Source organism: Mytilus californianus, unplaced genomic scaffold, assembly GCF_021869535.1.
Source record: "Mytilus californianus isolate M0D057914Y unplaced genomic scaffold, xbMytCali1.0.p SCAF_1, whole genome shotgun sequence".
In the NCBI taxonomy this organism is placed as follows: Eukaryota; Metazoa; Mollusca; class Bivalvia; order Mytilida; family Mytilidae; genus Mytilus; species Mytilus californianus.
Window position 1 is genome coordinate 36,893,293 of NW_026262581.1, and position 13,992 is coordinate 36,907,284.

At 32.2% G+C, this 13,992-nt stretch overlaps 1 protein-coding gene and 1 long non-coding RNA gene across 4 annotated transcripts in view; one reads left to right on the forward strand and one right to left on the reverse strand.

Moving 5' to 3' along the window:
- LOC127701548 (inositol 1,4,5-trisphosphate receptor type 1-like) overlaps window positions 1-13,992 on the reverse strand; it is a 405,533-nt gene that overhangs the window by 258,971 nt on the left and 132,570 nt on the right. For all 3 annotated transcript variants that reach the window (XM_052205488.1, XM_052205479.1, XM_052205470.1), the window contains one exon: window positions 12,564-12,659. In XM_052205488.1, the coding sequence (XP_052061448.1) occupies window positions 12,564-12,659 (96 nt within the window). The remainder of the gene's footprint in view (window positions 1-12,563; window positions 12,660-13,992) is intronic.
- LOC127703865 (uncharacterized) overlaps window positions 1-13,992 on the forward strand; it is a 121,063-nt gene that overhangs the window by 11,435 nt on the left and 95,636 nt on the right. The gene's annotated exons all lie outside the window — the stretch shown is intronic.

Genomic DNA, 13,992 nt, shown 5'->3' on the forward strand with positions numbered 1-13,992 from the left:
AACTGTCACATGCTGTCTGTAGTCCCCCACGGTTTAACTTTTCAGTCCAGGCAGAATATTTGTTAACAAAACTTACTGGTGCACATTTATTCTGTTGAATACAAGATTGTAGTGCTTTACTCAAAGCATTGTGTTTCTCAGACTGTGAGAATCTTTGAGATTCTTTCTTCAGGGCACTGATGATATACTCAGCTATATAGTATAGTGTGGATTGCTCACTGTCACTTATAACTGGTAATTGGTCAGAGCTTTTTGTAGTTGTAGGCAAGAACAATGATACCCTGTTCTGAATAATGTTGTCTAATAGTCCACGAAGGAAAATACTGAAAAAAACTGCTGAATATGAACTTGAGGAATCAATTATTGATAGGCACTTGTCCCTAAGGTTTGTGTCAACACACGTTGAAAAGAATGAAGCAACATTTCTTTATTTTCAACAAGTTGTGATGTTGAGTCTCTACTTGAAAATATGGACCAAAATGGATCTTGTAAGGCAGATTTGAGTTGTTGCATGACGGTTTGGTTATCCATAATATCTTTTGCAATCTGTATAACTTGTTGACCATTCAGAGAGACAGAACTTTTACGGAATGGACAATTAAGGATGCCTTCTAATGCTTGTGTAAAGGCTGAGTCAAAAACCCCTTGGAAGTCAGTAGATGGCATCCTGAACTTATAGCTCTGGTTAGTTGTTGGTGTAGCTGCAGATGTTGGAGCTGTGCTAGACCTATGCTCAGAGGGTTTGATGTTATGAATTTTGTGTTGACCTCTCATATGCCCACGGAAACCGGTGATAGTCTTAAGTTGTTTTGCACATGTAGGACATGAATAAACTGGCTTGGAATCAGCAATTGCAGTTTTAGCCATTTTTGATGGTGTTGATGGCACATCGTCATCAGAACAATCGCCAGCATCAATATTAGTGTAATCCCCATCAAATAAAAAATCGAGATCGATATCCCCATCCCAATGCAAAAAGTCTGTTTTACTACACATTTTGAAACAATAATGAACAGAAGAAACACATGAAAATGTTTTAAAGTATTTCTGATCAAAGAGAAGCCAAGCTAGATTTATTTTTGAGAAATTTATGTGTAAACACGAAATTTAGAAAACAATGAGGCTTTTGAAATATTTTATGAAACCCGGGTAACTGTTGTTATAGGGTTTAATTTTGAACTGAAATTGTCGACATTGATTTCAATTACACTATAATTGTTTTTGTTAAGATTAATTAAGATCTATCAACTTTCCACACGTTGTTTTCTTAGCGATCAAGTAAAGCGCCGCCATTTCGATCATATTTGTTTTCAACAGCACTAATTGACTACTTCTTAATATTTTTTAACATTAAAGAAAGTAGTTAACTTTCAAAAGAACTTCGATGATTATGTTAAAATAAAGAAGAACTTAACTTTCCTAGTTTTAAATCGGCATTACTACTATTAGTTCATCCCCATATAAAAACATTTCTTTCTAGTAAATATTTTCAATTTGTTAAAATAATTAAATAATTCATATATTTTTAATTTTTTGTTCATTTAATTATATCTTTTTATTTTAAATCCACCTATTTTAACGGTATAAACATGCTGACATGTTCGCCAAAATCAATTGTTTACATGTATCGAAGGCTAATTAACCACGTGACACGATAAGCTGTCAATCAAAACAAAAAATCAATAATCCGCTATCGGGACAATGAAATCTCAACAGACCGATCAGTTTCCAGTCCCTAAGTATAATAGTCCCAGCACCAAAATTCAAACTTGATCTGTGCTTTATGGTAATAAGCATTGTGTATAAGATTCATAACATTTGGTTGAGTCAAATTTAAGTTAGAGAACGGAAACGAAAAATTCAGCAATTTTTCCATTTGTAAAGGTGCATTACTCTAGAAAGGTAAAAGTGACACCACCTAAATTCAAACTTGATCTGTGTTTTGTGGTAATAAGCATTGTGTATAAGTTTCATAACATTCGGTTGAGGCTAACTAAAGTTGGAGAACGGAAACCAATTTAAACCAATTTCGGGACATACGGATGTACAGACGCACATGGGTAAAACTTAATGCCCCCTCCACTAAGGCACTAAAAATCTATTTGAAATATATCTAATTGCAATCTGTTCTTTGCTTATTTGTAGATCTTATTTAGTGGCATTTTTATAGGTCTTGTATTGATGATCATTTTTATTGTTTATTTCATACCTATCTATTAATGTTTTTGAGATAGAAAACGACATCTAATGGCAATATATCCTATGACTAGTGTGACAATTTGGCCATGTTGACTTACTTTTAGATCTTATTTTGCTGATTTTTTTTTTTTGAATTTTTCTGTTTCTCATGAATCTATTACAGTGTGTGCAAAAACTGCAAAAATGAAAAAAAAAAATCAACTTTCAAGGGCAATAACTCCTCTCAGGGTCAATTGACAATTTCAACAATGCTGACTAGTTTGAAGAACATTTTTGCTACATATTGTTGCTATCTATCTTTGTTTCTTCAAAAATTCATAAAGTGGATAAAAATAGACACTTCAGGGACAATAACTCCTAAAAAGTTAGCAATTTCAGTCATGTTGACATAATTGTAGATAATATTGTGCTTAATATCTTTGTTATTTACAATTTCTCTCTATCTATAATGGTTTCAGCAAAAAAATGGATAAAACCATCATTCATACAAGCAGTCAATTGACAGTTTCAGCCAAGATGACTGATTTTTAGATCTTAATGTGCTGAACTTTTTTTGCTTTTGAACTGTTTCTCTCTATTTATTATAGTTTGTGTGCAAAAACGGTGGGGATTTCATTTTTTAAGGGCAATAACTCCTTTCAAATTTGTACAGCTTTAATTGTGCTTTCGTCTTTGCTATTTTTACAATATTTACAATTTCTCTCTATCTATAATGTTTTCTGCAAAAAATGAATAAAATCAATCTTTCAAAGGGCAATAACTCCTACAATCCGGCAATTGACAATTTAAGCCAAATTGACTTTATATAATTGTATATCTTTTTTTTCTGATACTTTTGCTTTTACAATTTCTCTCTATCTAGTATAGTTATATAGTTTCTGCAAAATAAAGAGCAAAAACAAGAGTAAAATTAGTCTTTCGAGGGCAATAACTCCTAGAAGGGGTCAATTGATGATTAATCTATATTGACTTATTTGTAGATCATATTTTGTTGATTTTTTTTTTCTATCAAAAGATTATCTTTTTTAACTATACCTTCCTAAAATAAAAGAAGAATGTGTCCACAGGCACAGATGCCCAATTTGTAAATATGCAAGAGTCAATGTACTAATTTAAACCTATTGATGTTTTTTTTTCCTTGAAACTTAATGACATTCGAGTCTAAATGTTGTCATTAGAGATTCCTAACAGTTTTAGTGCTCTAATAGGTGAATAATAGTGTGGAAAAAGCAAATTCAACAAGTTTTCCATTTATAAAGGGAGACAACTCGAGGACAGTGAAAGTGACAGGACCCAAATTCAAACTTGATTTGTGTTTGGTGGCAATAAGCATTGTGTATAAGTTTCATAACATTTGCTTGAGGCAAACTAAAGTAAGAGAATGGAAACAAATTTTAGGACGTAAGTCCAGATGAACAGACGTACGTAAGAAGGACAAGGGTAAACCTTAATGCCACCTTTGCTTAGCAGTGGTGGCATAAAAATGCAAAAAAAGGTTAAAACCACCATTTAAAGGCAATAACTACTTTAAGAGGTCATGATCATTCGACAATATCTGACACGTTGAGTTGACTTATATATAGACCTTATCAGTCAGGGGACTTTTTGAAATAAGTGATTTTTAAATCACTTATTTAAGTAGAAAATTCGAAGTTTTGTCACAAATTGTGATTTTGTAGTTTTACCAAAATTTTAAACACATAGGTTTAGATAATATCTTTTCATTGGTAAAATTGAAAAAAATGAACTTTTTGCTTCTTTTAAGCAGCAAGGTTTATGCCTTTGATGCAATCATTTAGCTGCAAATTCTATTTTAGTTGAAAAAATGCTATAAAAATGGCTTTACATAATGAACTGATACTTTCTAAACAGATTTTTCCCAGCAGTGGGAGTATTTATCCTGTAAAGTTCAAGGTTTCATCTTATAGATTATGTAATAAAATTCTACTGTTCGCTATCAAAATTTCACTGTTCGGGGGTATTGAAATTAGTGGGGGTTATTAAAATAATGATATTTAAAGAAGTGATTTTTTGGAAGGAAATTGAGGTATGATACTTAAACAAGTGATTTTTATGTCATTATCCTAGATTTAGTACAAGGTCATCACCTGACATGACCCGGTCATCCTATCAACACAGATGTTGGTTCTGATAATTTTAGCAACATAATTAGTCCCTGGATCATTAGTATTCTATATTTAAAGCTACAATAAAATTAAATCACTTAGTCTAGTGATTAATTTGTACTACTTAAATAGGTGATTATTAAAGAAAGACAACTCTTACTTCCAACCTTTATGGACATAATGTTACTTGAATCAGTGATTTAGAAAATCACTCATTTAAGTAAGTCCCCTGACTGCTTATTGCAATGGTAATTTTTACCGTTTTAAATTTCTCTCAAACTGTTAGTTTACAAGAAAGTGACCAAAAAATAAAATTTAGATAAATTGACATTGGTTGCACTATTTTTCTGAAAATTCCTCAGGAGAGAAACCTTGAACTGCTAATCAATTCTATCTTATGTCCAACAGCTCTAACTGCTTAAGTTTTTGAGATATACACCCAAAACATTGAAATTTACTAAAAAATTCGTAAGGGTTCCGCGGAACCCAGTGTCTCGCCTACTTTTGCGGTTAATCGCAGGCTCAACAAAAATGAGGAAAAAAAATAATAACAATATTCCTTTCGATACAATCTTTTGATTGTAAGAAGCTTCTGTCCAAATTTGGTAAAAATCCAGAATAGTTTAAATAAATGTTTTAAATCTTTAACTGCAGACTGTATGTAATGTTAACTGGAAGAAAAACTAAGTCCATTTATAAGTAAAATACGGATAAACAGGTACAAAATTTTAACAAAATTTCCTTCTAGATACTAGCATTTGATCATAAACAAGCTTCTAACCAAGTTTGGTACAAATCCAGAATATTTTAAGAAAGTTATTAAAATTTTAAAAACTTTAACCACATAGTGAATGTAATGTTTCCTGGCAGAAAAACTAAGTCCATTTATAAGTTAAATACGGAAAAAATGGAATTTTCTTTTTTACAAATTTACTTCTGGATACTATCTTATGATCATAAACAAGCTTCTGTCCAAGTTTGGTACAAATCCAGGATTGTTTAAGAAAGTTATTAAAATTTTAAAAACTTTAACCACAGAGTGAATGTAATGTTTCCTGGCAGAAAAACTAAGTCCATTTTTAACCCTTTCCTCCATGGAATTTTTTTTTTTACATACTTGATTTGCATAGGATTTTTCATTAAAATGCTGAAAATATGCTTACTTTAATGAAATATTGACTGTACCTCTAATAGACCAGTTAGACATTTGAAATTTTTTGTCAGTTATACATTTAAGTCAGATCTTCAAAATTTACTAAAAAAAATTTTTTAATATTGTTGCCATGGTAACAGATTTATCCAAATATAAAATTAAAATGGTTAAATTTTGGGTTAAATCTTGTAATATCAATTTGTTTCTAAGAAAACAATGAGAGAATTGAATGAACATAAATAATCTGAATGGAAACTTTATTTTCTTTAAAATTTGTCTATTTTTTTCCTCATAGCAACAAAAGTATTTCCGTAGCAACCAAAGAAAATTGTGATTAAAATTTGAATTTAAAAAAAAAATTGGTGAAAATATTTAAAAATAAGGTTTTTACAGGTTAATCAAGATGACTCATATATTGGAATATATTATGGAAAATAATATTGTACATTATTTTTCCCTAGCAACAGTTTCTGTTCATAGCAACCAACTGAAATCCTGTATAATAAGTAAAAAATGATCAGTTGACAGTTAGATATTTTGGATGATAACAAATGGAAACTTTTTATCACAACATTGCTCTTGAAAAAGATTTAACATATGTGTGCTCCTAGCATCCAAATAAGGCCCAAGAATCAGACTAAAAAGTAGGTGCTTAGGCCAACAAATTAGAAAATGCATTATTAATTATCAGATATCTTGTTTCTAAAAGAAAATCTATGATGTTTGCGAAGTTGTTTAACAAAGACCTTTTTGTATACTAGTAGTGATAAATATCACAGTTTGAAAAGGCAATATGAAAATAATAGCATGTGGTATAGTTTCTTTTTATTACATTTTTGTACACCATTTTGCATCTGGTTTTAGTTGTGTTCAATGGAACACTGACACTGTCATTGTTAACAACATGCTGATTATGCATATGCCTGTTTCTCTTTGTAAAGTCCCCTTGAAAATGTAACATCAATCCTGAAATCTAGAAGGGTATTAAACTTTTTCCTATGTTGATATCCTGCTGTGCGTTTCATCACAATTTGAATTTATAAAAAATAAAAACATTATTTCAATTTAGGTTTTTTCCTATAAAGGCAAACCCCTTCCCCTCCAGAAATAACAATACATTAACTTGAAAGAATTCAGCTAACCTCTTCCCCTGAGGGTTAGGTATTTTCTTTGCATCATTCCTTCTTCTAGATACACAGAAGATTTGAAAGAAAAAAGATGAAGGAAAGGTTCCATTCATTTGTAAAACACGAATCATACATATATGCATATCTTTCAAAATCTACAATAGATAGCCATTACATTGATTGGTTGGTTGTTTCATGTGCAGTGGCAAATATTTCATGCATATTCAGAAGGAGGTCCTTATAAATCCTTATTTGTTTACCTCTTCTCAATGCTAGTCTTCTAAAGATCTTTCTGTAGACTGTTTTGCATACAATAATGAAATAAGGAAATGTGGTAAGATTGCCAATGTGACAACTTTTCAACAGTCCAAATGATGTGGATGTAAGACAATGACCATTCATAGTTTATGTGTTATGCATGTTATGACAAAATGTGAAGCAATCCACACTAGAAAACCAATGGCCTGATTTATGCTAAAAGGGTAAACAAAAAGATGATAGACAGCAACCAACAACAACCACGGAATAATAGGCTTCTGACTTTGGACAGAAACATACATAATGTGGTTGTGTTAATTATGATTATGAGCGCACATTACTCCCCAAAGAGAGGCAAAAGGGACATTCAAACACATAAGTTGAAATAAACTGACAACACAATGGTAAACAACGAAAAAGAAAAAAGACAAACAACAGTATACAAAACACTATATAGAAAACTTAAGACTGTGCAACACAAACTTGGGCAGTGATTCAAATAGACAATAAATGTGGATAGTGTCCACATGTGGACACAGATGATGCCCCCGCTTGCATATCATATAGTTATAAAGGGACATAACTGAAGAACGGCAAAAGTGACGCTACCCAAATTTGAACTTGATCTGAGTTTTGTGGTAATAAGCATTGTGTGTAAGTCTCATAAAATTTGGTTGAGGCTAACTTAAGTGGAGAACAGAAACTAAAATTCAGCAATTTTTCTATTTGTAAACACGCATAACTCTAGAACGGTTGTGTATAAGTTTTATAACATTTAGTTGAGACAAACCTAAAAATTCAGCAATTTTTATGATAATAAAGGGACACATGCAAAACTAGAATGGTAAAAGTGTCGCCACCAAATTTCGTACTTAATCTGTATCATGTAGTAATAAGCATTGTGTATCAGTTTCATAACATTTGGTTGAGGCAACATTAAGTTAGAAAACGGAAACAAAAAATTTGTACTTGATCTTAGTTTTGTGGTAATGAATATTGTGTATAGCATAACTCAATAATGGTTAAAATGACACTACCCAAATTCAAACTTGATCTGTGTTTTGTGGTAATAAGCATTGTGTATAAGTTTCATAACATTTGGTTGAGGCAAACTCAAGTTAGAGACCGGAAACCAATTTTTGGATGTACGTACAGACGGACAAGGGTAAAACTTAATGCCCCCAACGCTACGGCAGGGGCATAAAAATAGGAATAAAATGTAAAAGTCTGCTTTGAATGGCTTGAATCGATGTAGATAGGAGTGCTAAGCATCCATCCAAACACATGCTCTTTAATGGCTGACTTGCCTCATTAGATTGGCAAGAAGTACATATAAAAAAAATTTAAAAAAACAAAACAAGTGAGTGAGTGAGTATTGATCTAAGAGTACACAGTTACTGAAAGCTAGTTTAAAGCCAATTAATAATAACTATTAATAGGTTTTTTTTTTCTCCCAGACTAACAAAGTATTAGTCATTAACAGCCAGTGGAAGTAGAAAACAAGTTCCTCAAAAATCAACTTGAAAAAAATTTGCAACATACAATGTATGAACATGACATGTTCTTTCATCAAAGTTTAGGATACTAATATTATTTGATATCCCTGTTGTTCCTCTACTAAACATTAATAATAAGATGTGCTGATCAGTTGGTTGCTTAAATTTAAGGTAGCTTTTAATCAAATGATTGACTACATTTTTACTTCTATCTCGAATTTTGATTCTCTGAAACCCGAAATACGGCGAAAATCGTGAAGAGAAAAATGCACGTATGTCTGTTCTTTTAGTCTGACATATTTTATAAATGGGAAGTGAACTGTAAAGTTAAGGCTCTGTAATTTGTTAGTCAAATTGTTACTACTAAAACAAAATGGTTCACGGAACCATATGCCTTCATAATTGTTGAAATAAACATCGCAGAAAAAATATTCATCATCTTTTGTTTGTGTAAACATCACTGTAAAAACGGTAAATTCTATTGGTGGGCGGGGCTTAGAATCACAACTTACGGATGCTGAATATTGTTGCATAATTCGCTATTCTCGTTAATTTAATTGAAGAACTTAAAATAATTATGATTGAAACTTAAATGTCACTTTCTATAAGCAAAAACATTGAAAGATTGTACGTTGAAAGATTTTTTTGTGGTCATTAAAATTTGTATGTTCCCGCCCACTTAATGACTCGCCGGAAGTCGTATAATGGGATTCCCCAAACACATGTTTACATTTTACAAGTTGCTATATTTGTTCACTTAATGGGTCAGAAAAGAATTGTATGGACTCGACTGCATATCTCCGCGTTGTTCATTAAATTTCTGATATTTCAACGTAAGTTTAAAAAAAATGCTTTTGTTGCAATAATGTACGACTCCAAAGCGAGAAAAGCGGCAGTGAACACTCGGGAGTTTCAAAATAAAGTTTTTCTTACGGAAAATAATTTTTTACGCAAACTGTATCGTAAACATTGATTATTAGGTATTTTATAACCAGTTGGTATTAATAACCAACAATAAATGTAGTTAACGTGACAATGTCAGTGTTCTGAAACTTGGTTGTCAACAAGAACTTCGAAAAAATGGCGACGGCTATTTATAAAAATAATCGGCACGTTTAAAGTATTAATGCATTGCGAAAACAAATATTTCATCAATGAAATTCAAGTCAGATGTTTTTATGAATATCCTTTTTATATTGGATACAAATTTTATTAAGTCTGATACAGACATTTCGTAGTCAAAGTGTTTCAACTGAGGTACTATACAGAGGCGTCAAAAGGCGTCATTATGGAGTAAAGGGGGGTGGCGTCAAAAGGCGTCATTATGGAGGAAAGGGATAAGTAAAATACGGAAAAACAGAATATATTTTTTACAAAATTTACTTCTGGATACTATCTTATGATCATAAACAAGCTTCTGTCCAAGTTTGGTAGAAATCCAGGATAGTTTAAGAAAGTTATTAAAATTTAAATAAAATGCTCTGCTGGGGCGCAGCTTGATACGACCGCAGAGGTCGAAACCCTGAACATTTGGGGCAAGTATGGACACAACATTCAAGCTTGATACAGCACTGAATTTGGATTGTAATTAAATATTTGACACAGCATAGGTTTCTGACACAGAATGAAAGTGGTCTAAGAACTTAAAATTTTTAATTTACCTATTCAAACCATATCATTATTATTTGCTTTTATATATAAATCAGAAATAACCAATTTAAAATGGAAAATTTTAAAGAAAAAAAAGGAAAAAAAAATCTCCCCCCCCCCCCAATTTTTTGAACCCCCTTATGATTCATCACCCCCAAACTCAATCCCAGCCTTCCCTTTGTGGTATGGTACCTTGCAGTACAATTTCAGAGAGATCCATACACTTGAACACACGTTATTGTCTGGAAACTAGAAAAATGCTTGTTTTTTGGCCCCTTTTTTGGCCCAAAATTCTTAAACGTTTAGGGCAATTACCCCAAACTCAAACCCAGCTTTCCCTTTGTGATATGGTACAATTTCATAAAGATCCTTACACTTCCACACAAGTTATTGTCCTGAAACTAGAAAAATGCTTGTTTTTTTGCCCTTTTATGGCCCCTAATTACTAAAATTTTGAGGGAATTACCCCCAAAATCAATCCAAGCCTTCCCTTTGTGATATGGTACCTTGCAGAACAATTTCAGAGAGATCCATACACTTGAACACAAGTTATTGTCTGGAAACAAGAAAAAAGCTTATTTTTGGCCCCTTTTTGGCCCCTTATTCCTAAACTTTTTGGGCAATTACCCCCAAACTCAATTCCAGCTTTCCCTTTGTGATATGGAACCTTGTAGTACAATTTCAGAAAGATCCATACACTTACACACAAGTTATTGTCATGAAACTAGAAAAATGCTTGTTTTTTGCCCCTTTTTGGCCCCTAATTCCTAAAATTTGGAGGCAATTACCCCCAAAATCAATCCCAGCATTCCCTTTGTGATATGGAACCTTGTGATACAATGTCAGAGAGATCCATAGACTTACACACAAGTTATTGTCATGAAACTAGAAAAATGCTTGTTTTTTGCCCCTTTTTGGCTACTAATTCCTAAAATTTTGAGGCAATAACCCCCAAAATCAATCCCAGCATTCCTTTTGTGATATGGAACCTTGTGATACAATGTCAGAGAGATCCATAGACTAAAACACAAGTTATTGTCATGAAACTAGAAAAATGCTTGTTTTTTGCCCCTTTTTGGCTGCTAATTCCTAAAATTTTGAGGCAATTACCCCCAAAATCAATCCCAGCATTCCTTTTGTGATATGGAACCTTGTGGTACAATGTCAGAGAGATCCATACACTTATACACAAGTTATGTCTGGAAGTTACAAAAATGCTTATTTTTGGCCCCTAATTCCTTAACTGTTGGTACCATAACCCCCAAAATCAATCCCCACCTGTCTTTTGTGGTATTGAACCTTATGGTAAAATTTCATTGAGATCCATTCATTTAAACTAAAGTTAGAGTGCGAAAACTAATGTGTCTTCGGAAGACGACGACGACGCCAACGTCATACCAATATACGACCACAAAAATTTTTTTGCGGTCATATAAAAACTTTTACCACAGAGTGAATATTTGTAGACGCTCGACAAAAATGACATTTCATTGGCAATAACTGCAAAAAGGGTTGTCCCATTTTTCTGAAAATTCAGCAGGAGATAAATCTTGATCTGCTGACCAATTGTACTGTTGTCAGATTTGCTCTAACTGCCTTAGTTGTTGAGATATAAGCCAATAACTGCATTTTTACCCTTATATTCTATTCTAAGAAACCGTGGCCATGTTTGTTGATGGATCAAATCCTTAGATATAATTATATACCCTAGGGAACATTCAGATAAATTTTAGTAACATTTGGTCCAGTAGGCCCAAGACCATAATTTATGACCCCTATTTTTGTTGTCAATGAATTTAGTTCTCTTTAATTAAAGTGTATTTTTTTATGGGGTGGAAATGAAAGAAGAGAGTTGATATAAAGCTTTGGTAGTTTTATTTTAACTGAATTTTTTTTATGGAAGGGGTAATTTGACCAGGTGCAAAAATGTAACATTTACAGTGAATATCTCTCGACTTGTCCATAGGGGTATGGATGTGTATTAGCAAAATTTGTGTGCTGTAAAAGTTAAAAATTTTCTGAATGTCTGATATATTTTTGGACTTGTACTGTACATTACACACACAAAAAATTGGACAAAATGGTAAGATGCAATTTTTTTAATATGACAAAACATTATAAAGAACAAATAGGGAAATTAATTGCAGTCTGTGGCCAGAGATGATTGTTTAAATAAATTATGATGAAGGTGGCCTTCTAAGCAAGATGATCTAATAAAAGAAATAAATTAACAAGCCAAAGTTGTATGCAAAATTTCCCCAAAATCTGTGACGTTAGCCCATTTACTGTACCTTGACCTTACACTTAGTTACACTTATCTTTTTTCTACCATTTATGAAATGGGGTTCCTGTTACTCAGTCTTTGGTTTTCTATGTTGTGTTTTGTAGATTTGTTTGTCTATTTGGTCATTGTTTTTTTGTTTTTTGACACTATGTTTTTAGTTGGGACTTATGAAATTGAATATCACTTTGGTATCTACCACCTCTCTCTTAAAGGTGGTATTTTTGTTCTTTTTAAAACCATTAACATATTGGTTACATTAGTGAAACCTACCTGAGAATAAGATCAATGTGTAGTTGTGGTGAAAGCTTGTTGATAGCCAGATACTGCCTTTCTAAACACATGTGAGAAAAAAGGTCAAGTTGGTGTCTGGAAAAAAGACAAATACATTAAATATGCTTATAAACAAGATTATATGTCAATAAGACACCATTCCCCATTTACAATAATAAAGTATTATGGCTACACTGATATGAACACTTTTGGTCCTACTAGGCTATGCTTTTCTCAGACTGTTTATAACTTCTAATTATATAATTGTTTTTCATCTATTGTTTTGTCATAAATCAGGATGTTGGTGTTTTCTGATTTTAGTTGCTTTAAATTTTATCATGTAATTTACAGTATGGGTTTTGCTCATTATTGACAGCTGTATGGTTACCTATAGTTGCTTTAATCCACGTCATATGGACTACGATGGACAGTTGTCTCATTGGCAATCATTCCACGTCTCCTTATTTTTATAGTGTGTCAAAAGAAGAATATATATTCATACCTGTCAACTGACCTGTATCCTGCGGGTGTGACCCGAGATTTTCACCCCTCACCAGAGATTTTTTAAATACCCGCCGGGTCGTTAAATAACCCAGGAATTTCGAAAATGACCCGTTTTCACTCAGATTCTTAAGCCTTCAGACTGATTTCATAAGTGATTTTCCTTTGAAATATCGGCAAATTCGTAATTCTTCCTGGACAAGAAGTTCAACTAGATGTGTAAACTCAAATTAGGTGACCCATTTCAGTGCATGGCTTCACTTGACAGCTTTGGTGTCAAACACACTGTTAATTAACACCAATTACCTTAGCTTTAGGTCAAAAATAATTTGTGTACTTCAAAGATGTTTCACAAAAAATTTGAGTTACTTCCCCTTTTTTGTCACCTTTCACAATATACTCCTTAAATTTATGTTCATTATTGTAAAAAGGTTAAATCTAAAACAAATTGAATGCAAATACATATTAGAATATTACTTTTCATTATTTTTCTACCTTAGAACAATTAGAAAATAAATAGTTGAAAAGTACTTTTTTCATCTCTACATTGTACTTCCTTTAAATGTTTAACTTTTTTTTTATTATACTCTAATATCAACCACTCTTGAAATAATGTATAAAACTGTACAGATAGATGCACACTGAGCTTCTTGTGACTAAAGTGTTAAACATTAATCTATCATAGCCAGAAGTGCATTGCAATAATAATAGTTTAAAATTATTTTCAGTTAATACTTAACCATTGGCGCATGTTTTGGAAGTTGTATGTTTTAAAATATAAAAAAATGTCCCCTAAATACTTAAATTCAGCTGGAAAAAAGTTTGTATGCGTAATGACCTGAGATTTTATTCTTCAATGCAGGTCATGACCTACATTTTCATTTTCATAGGTTGACAGATATGCATATTAAACCTCTCCCTCAATTGA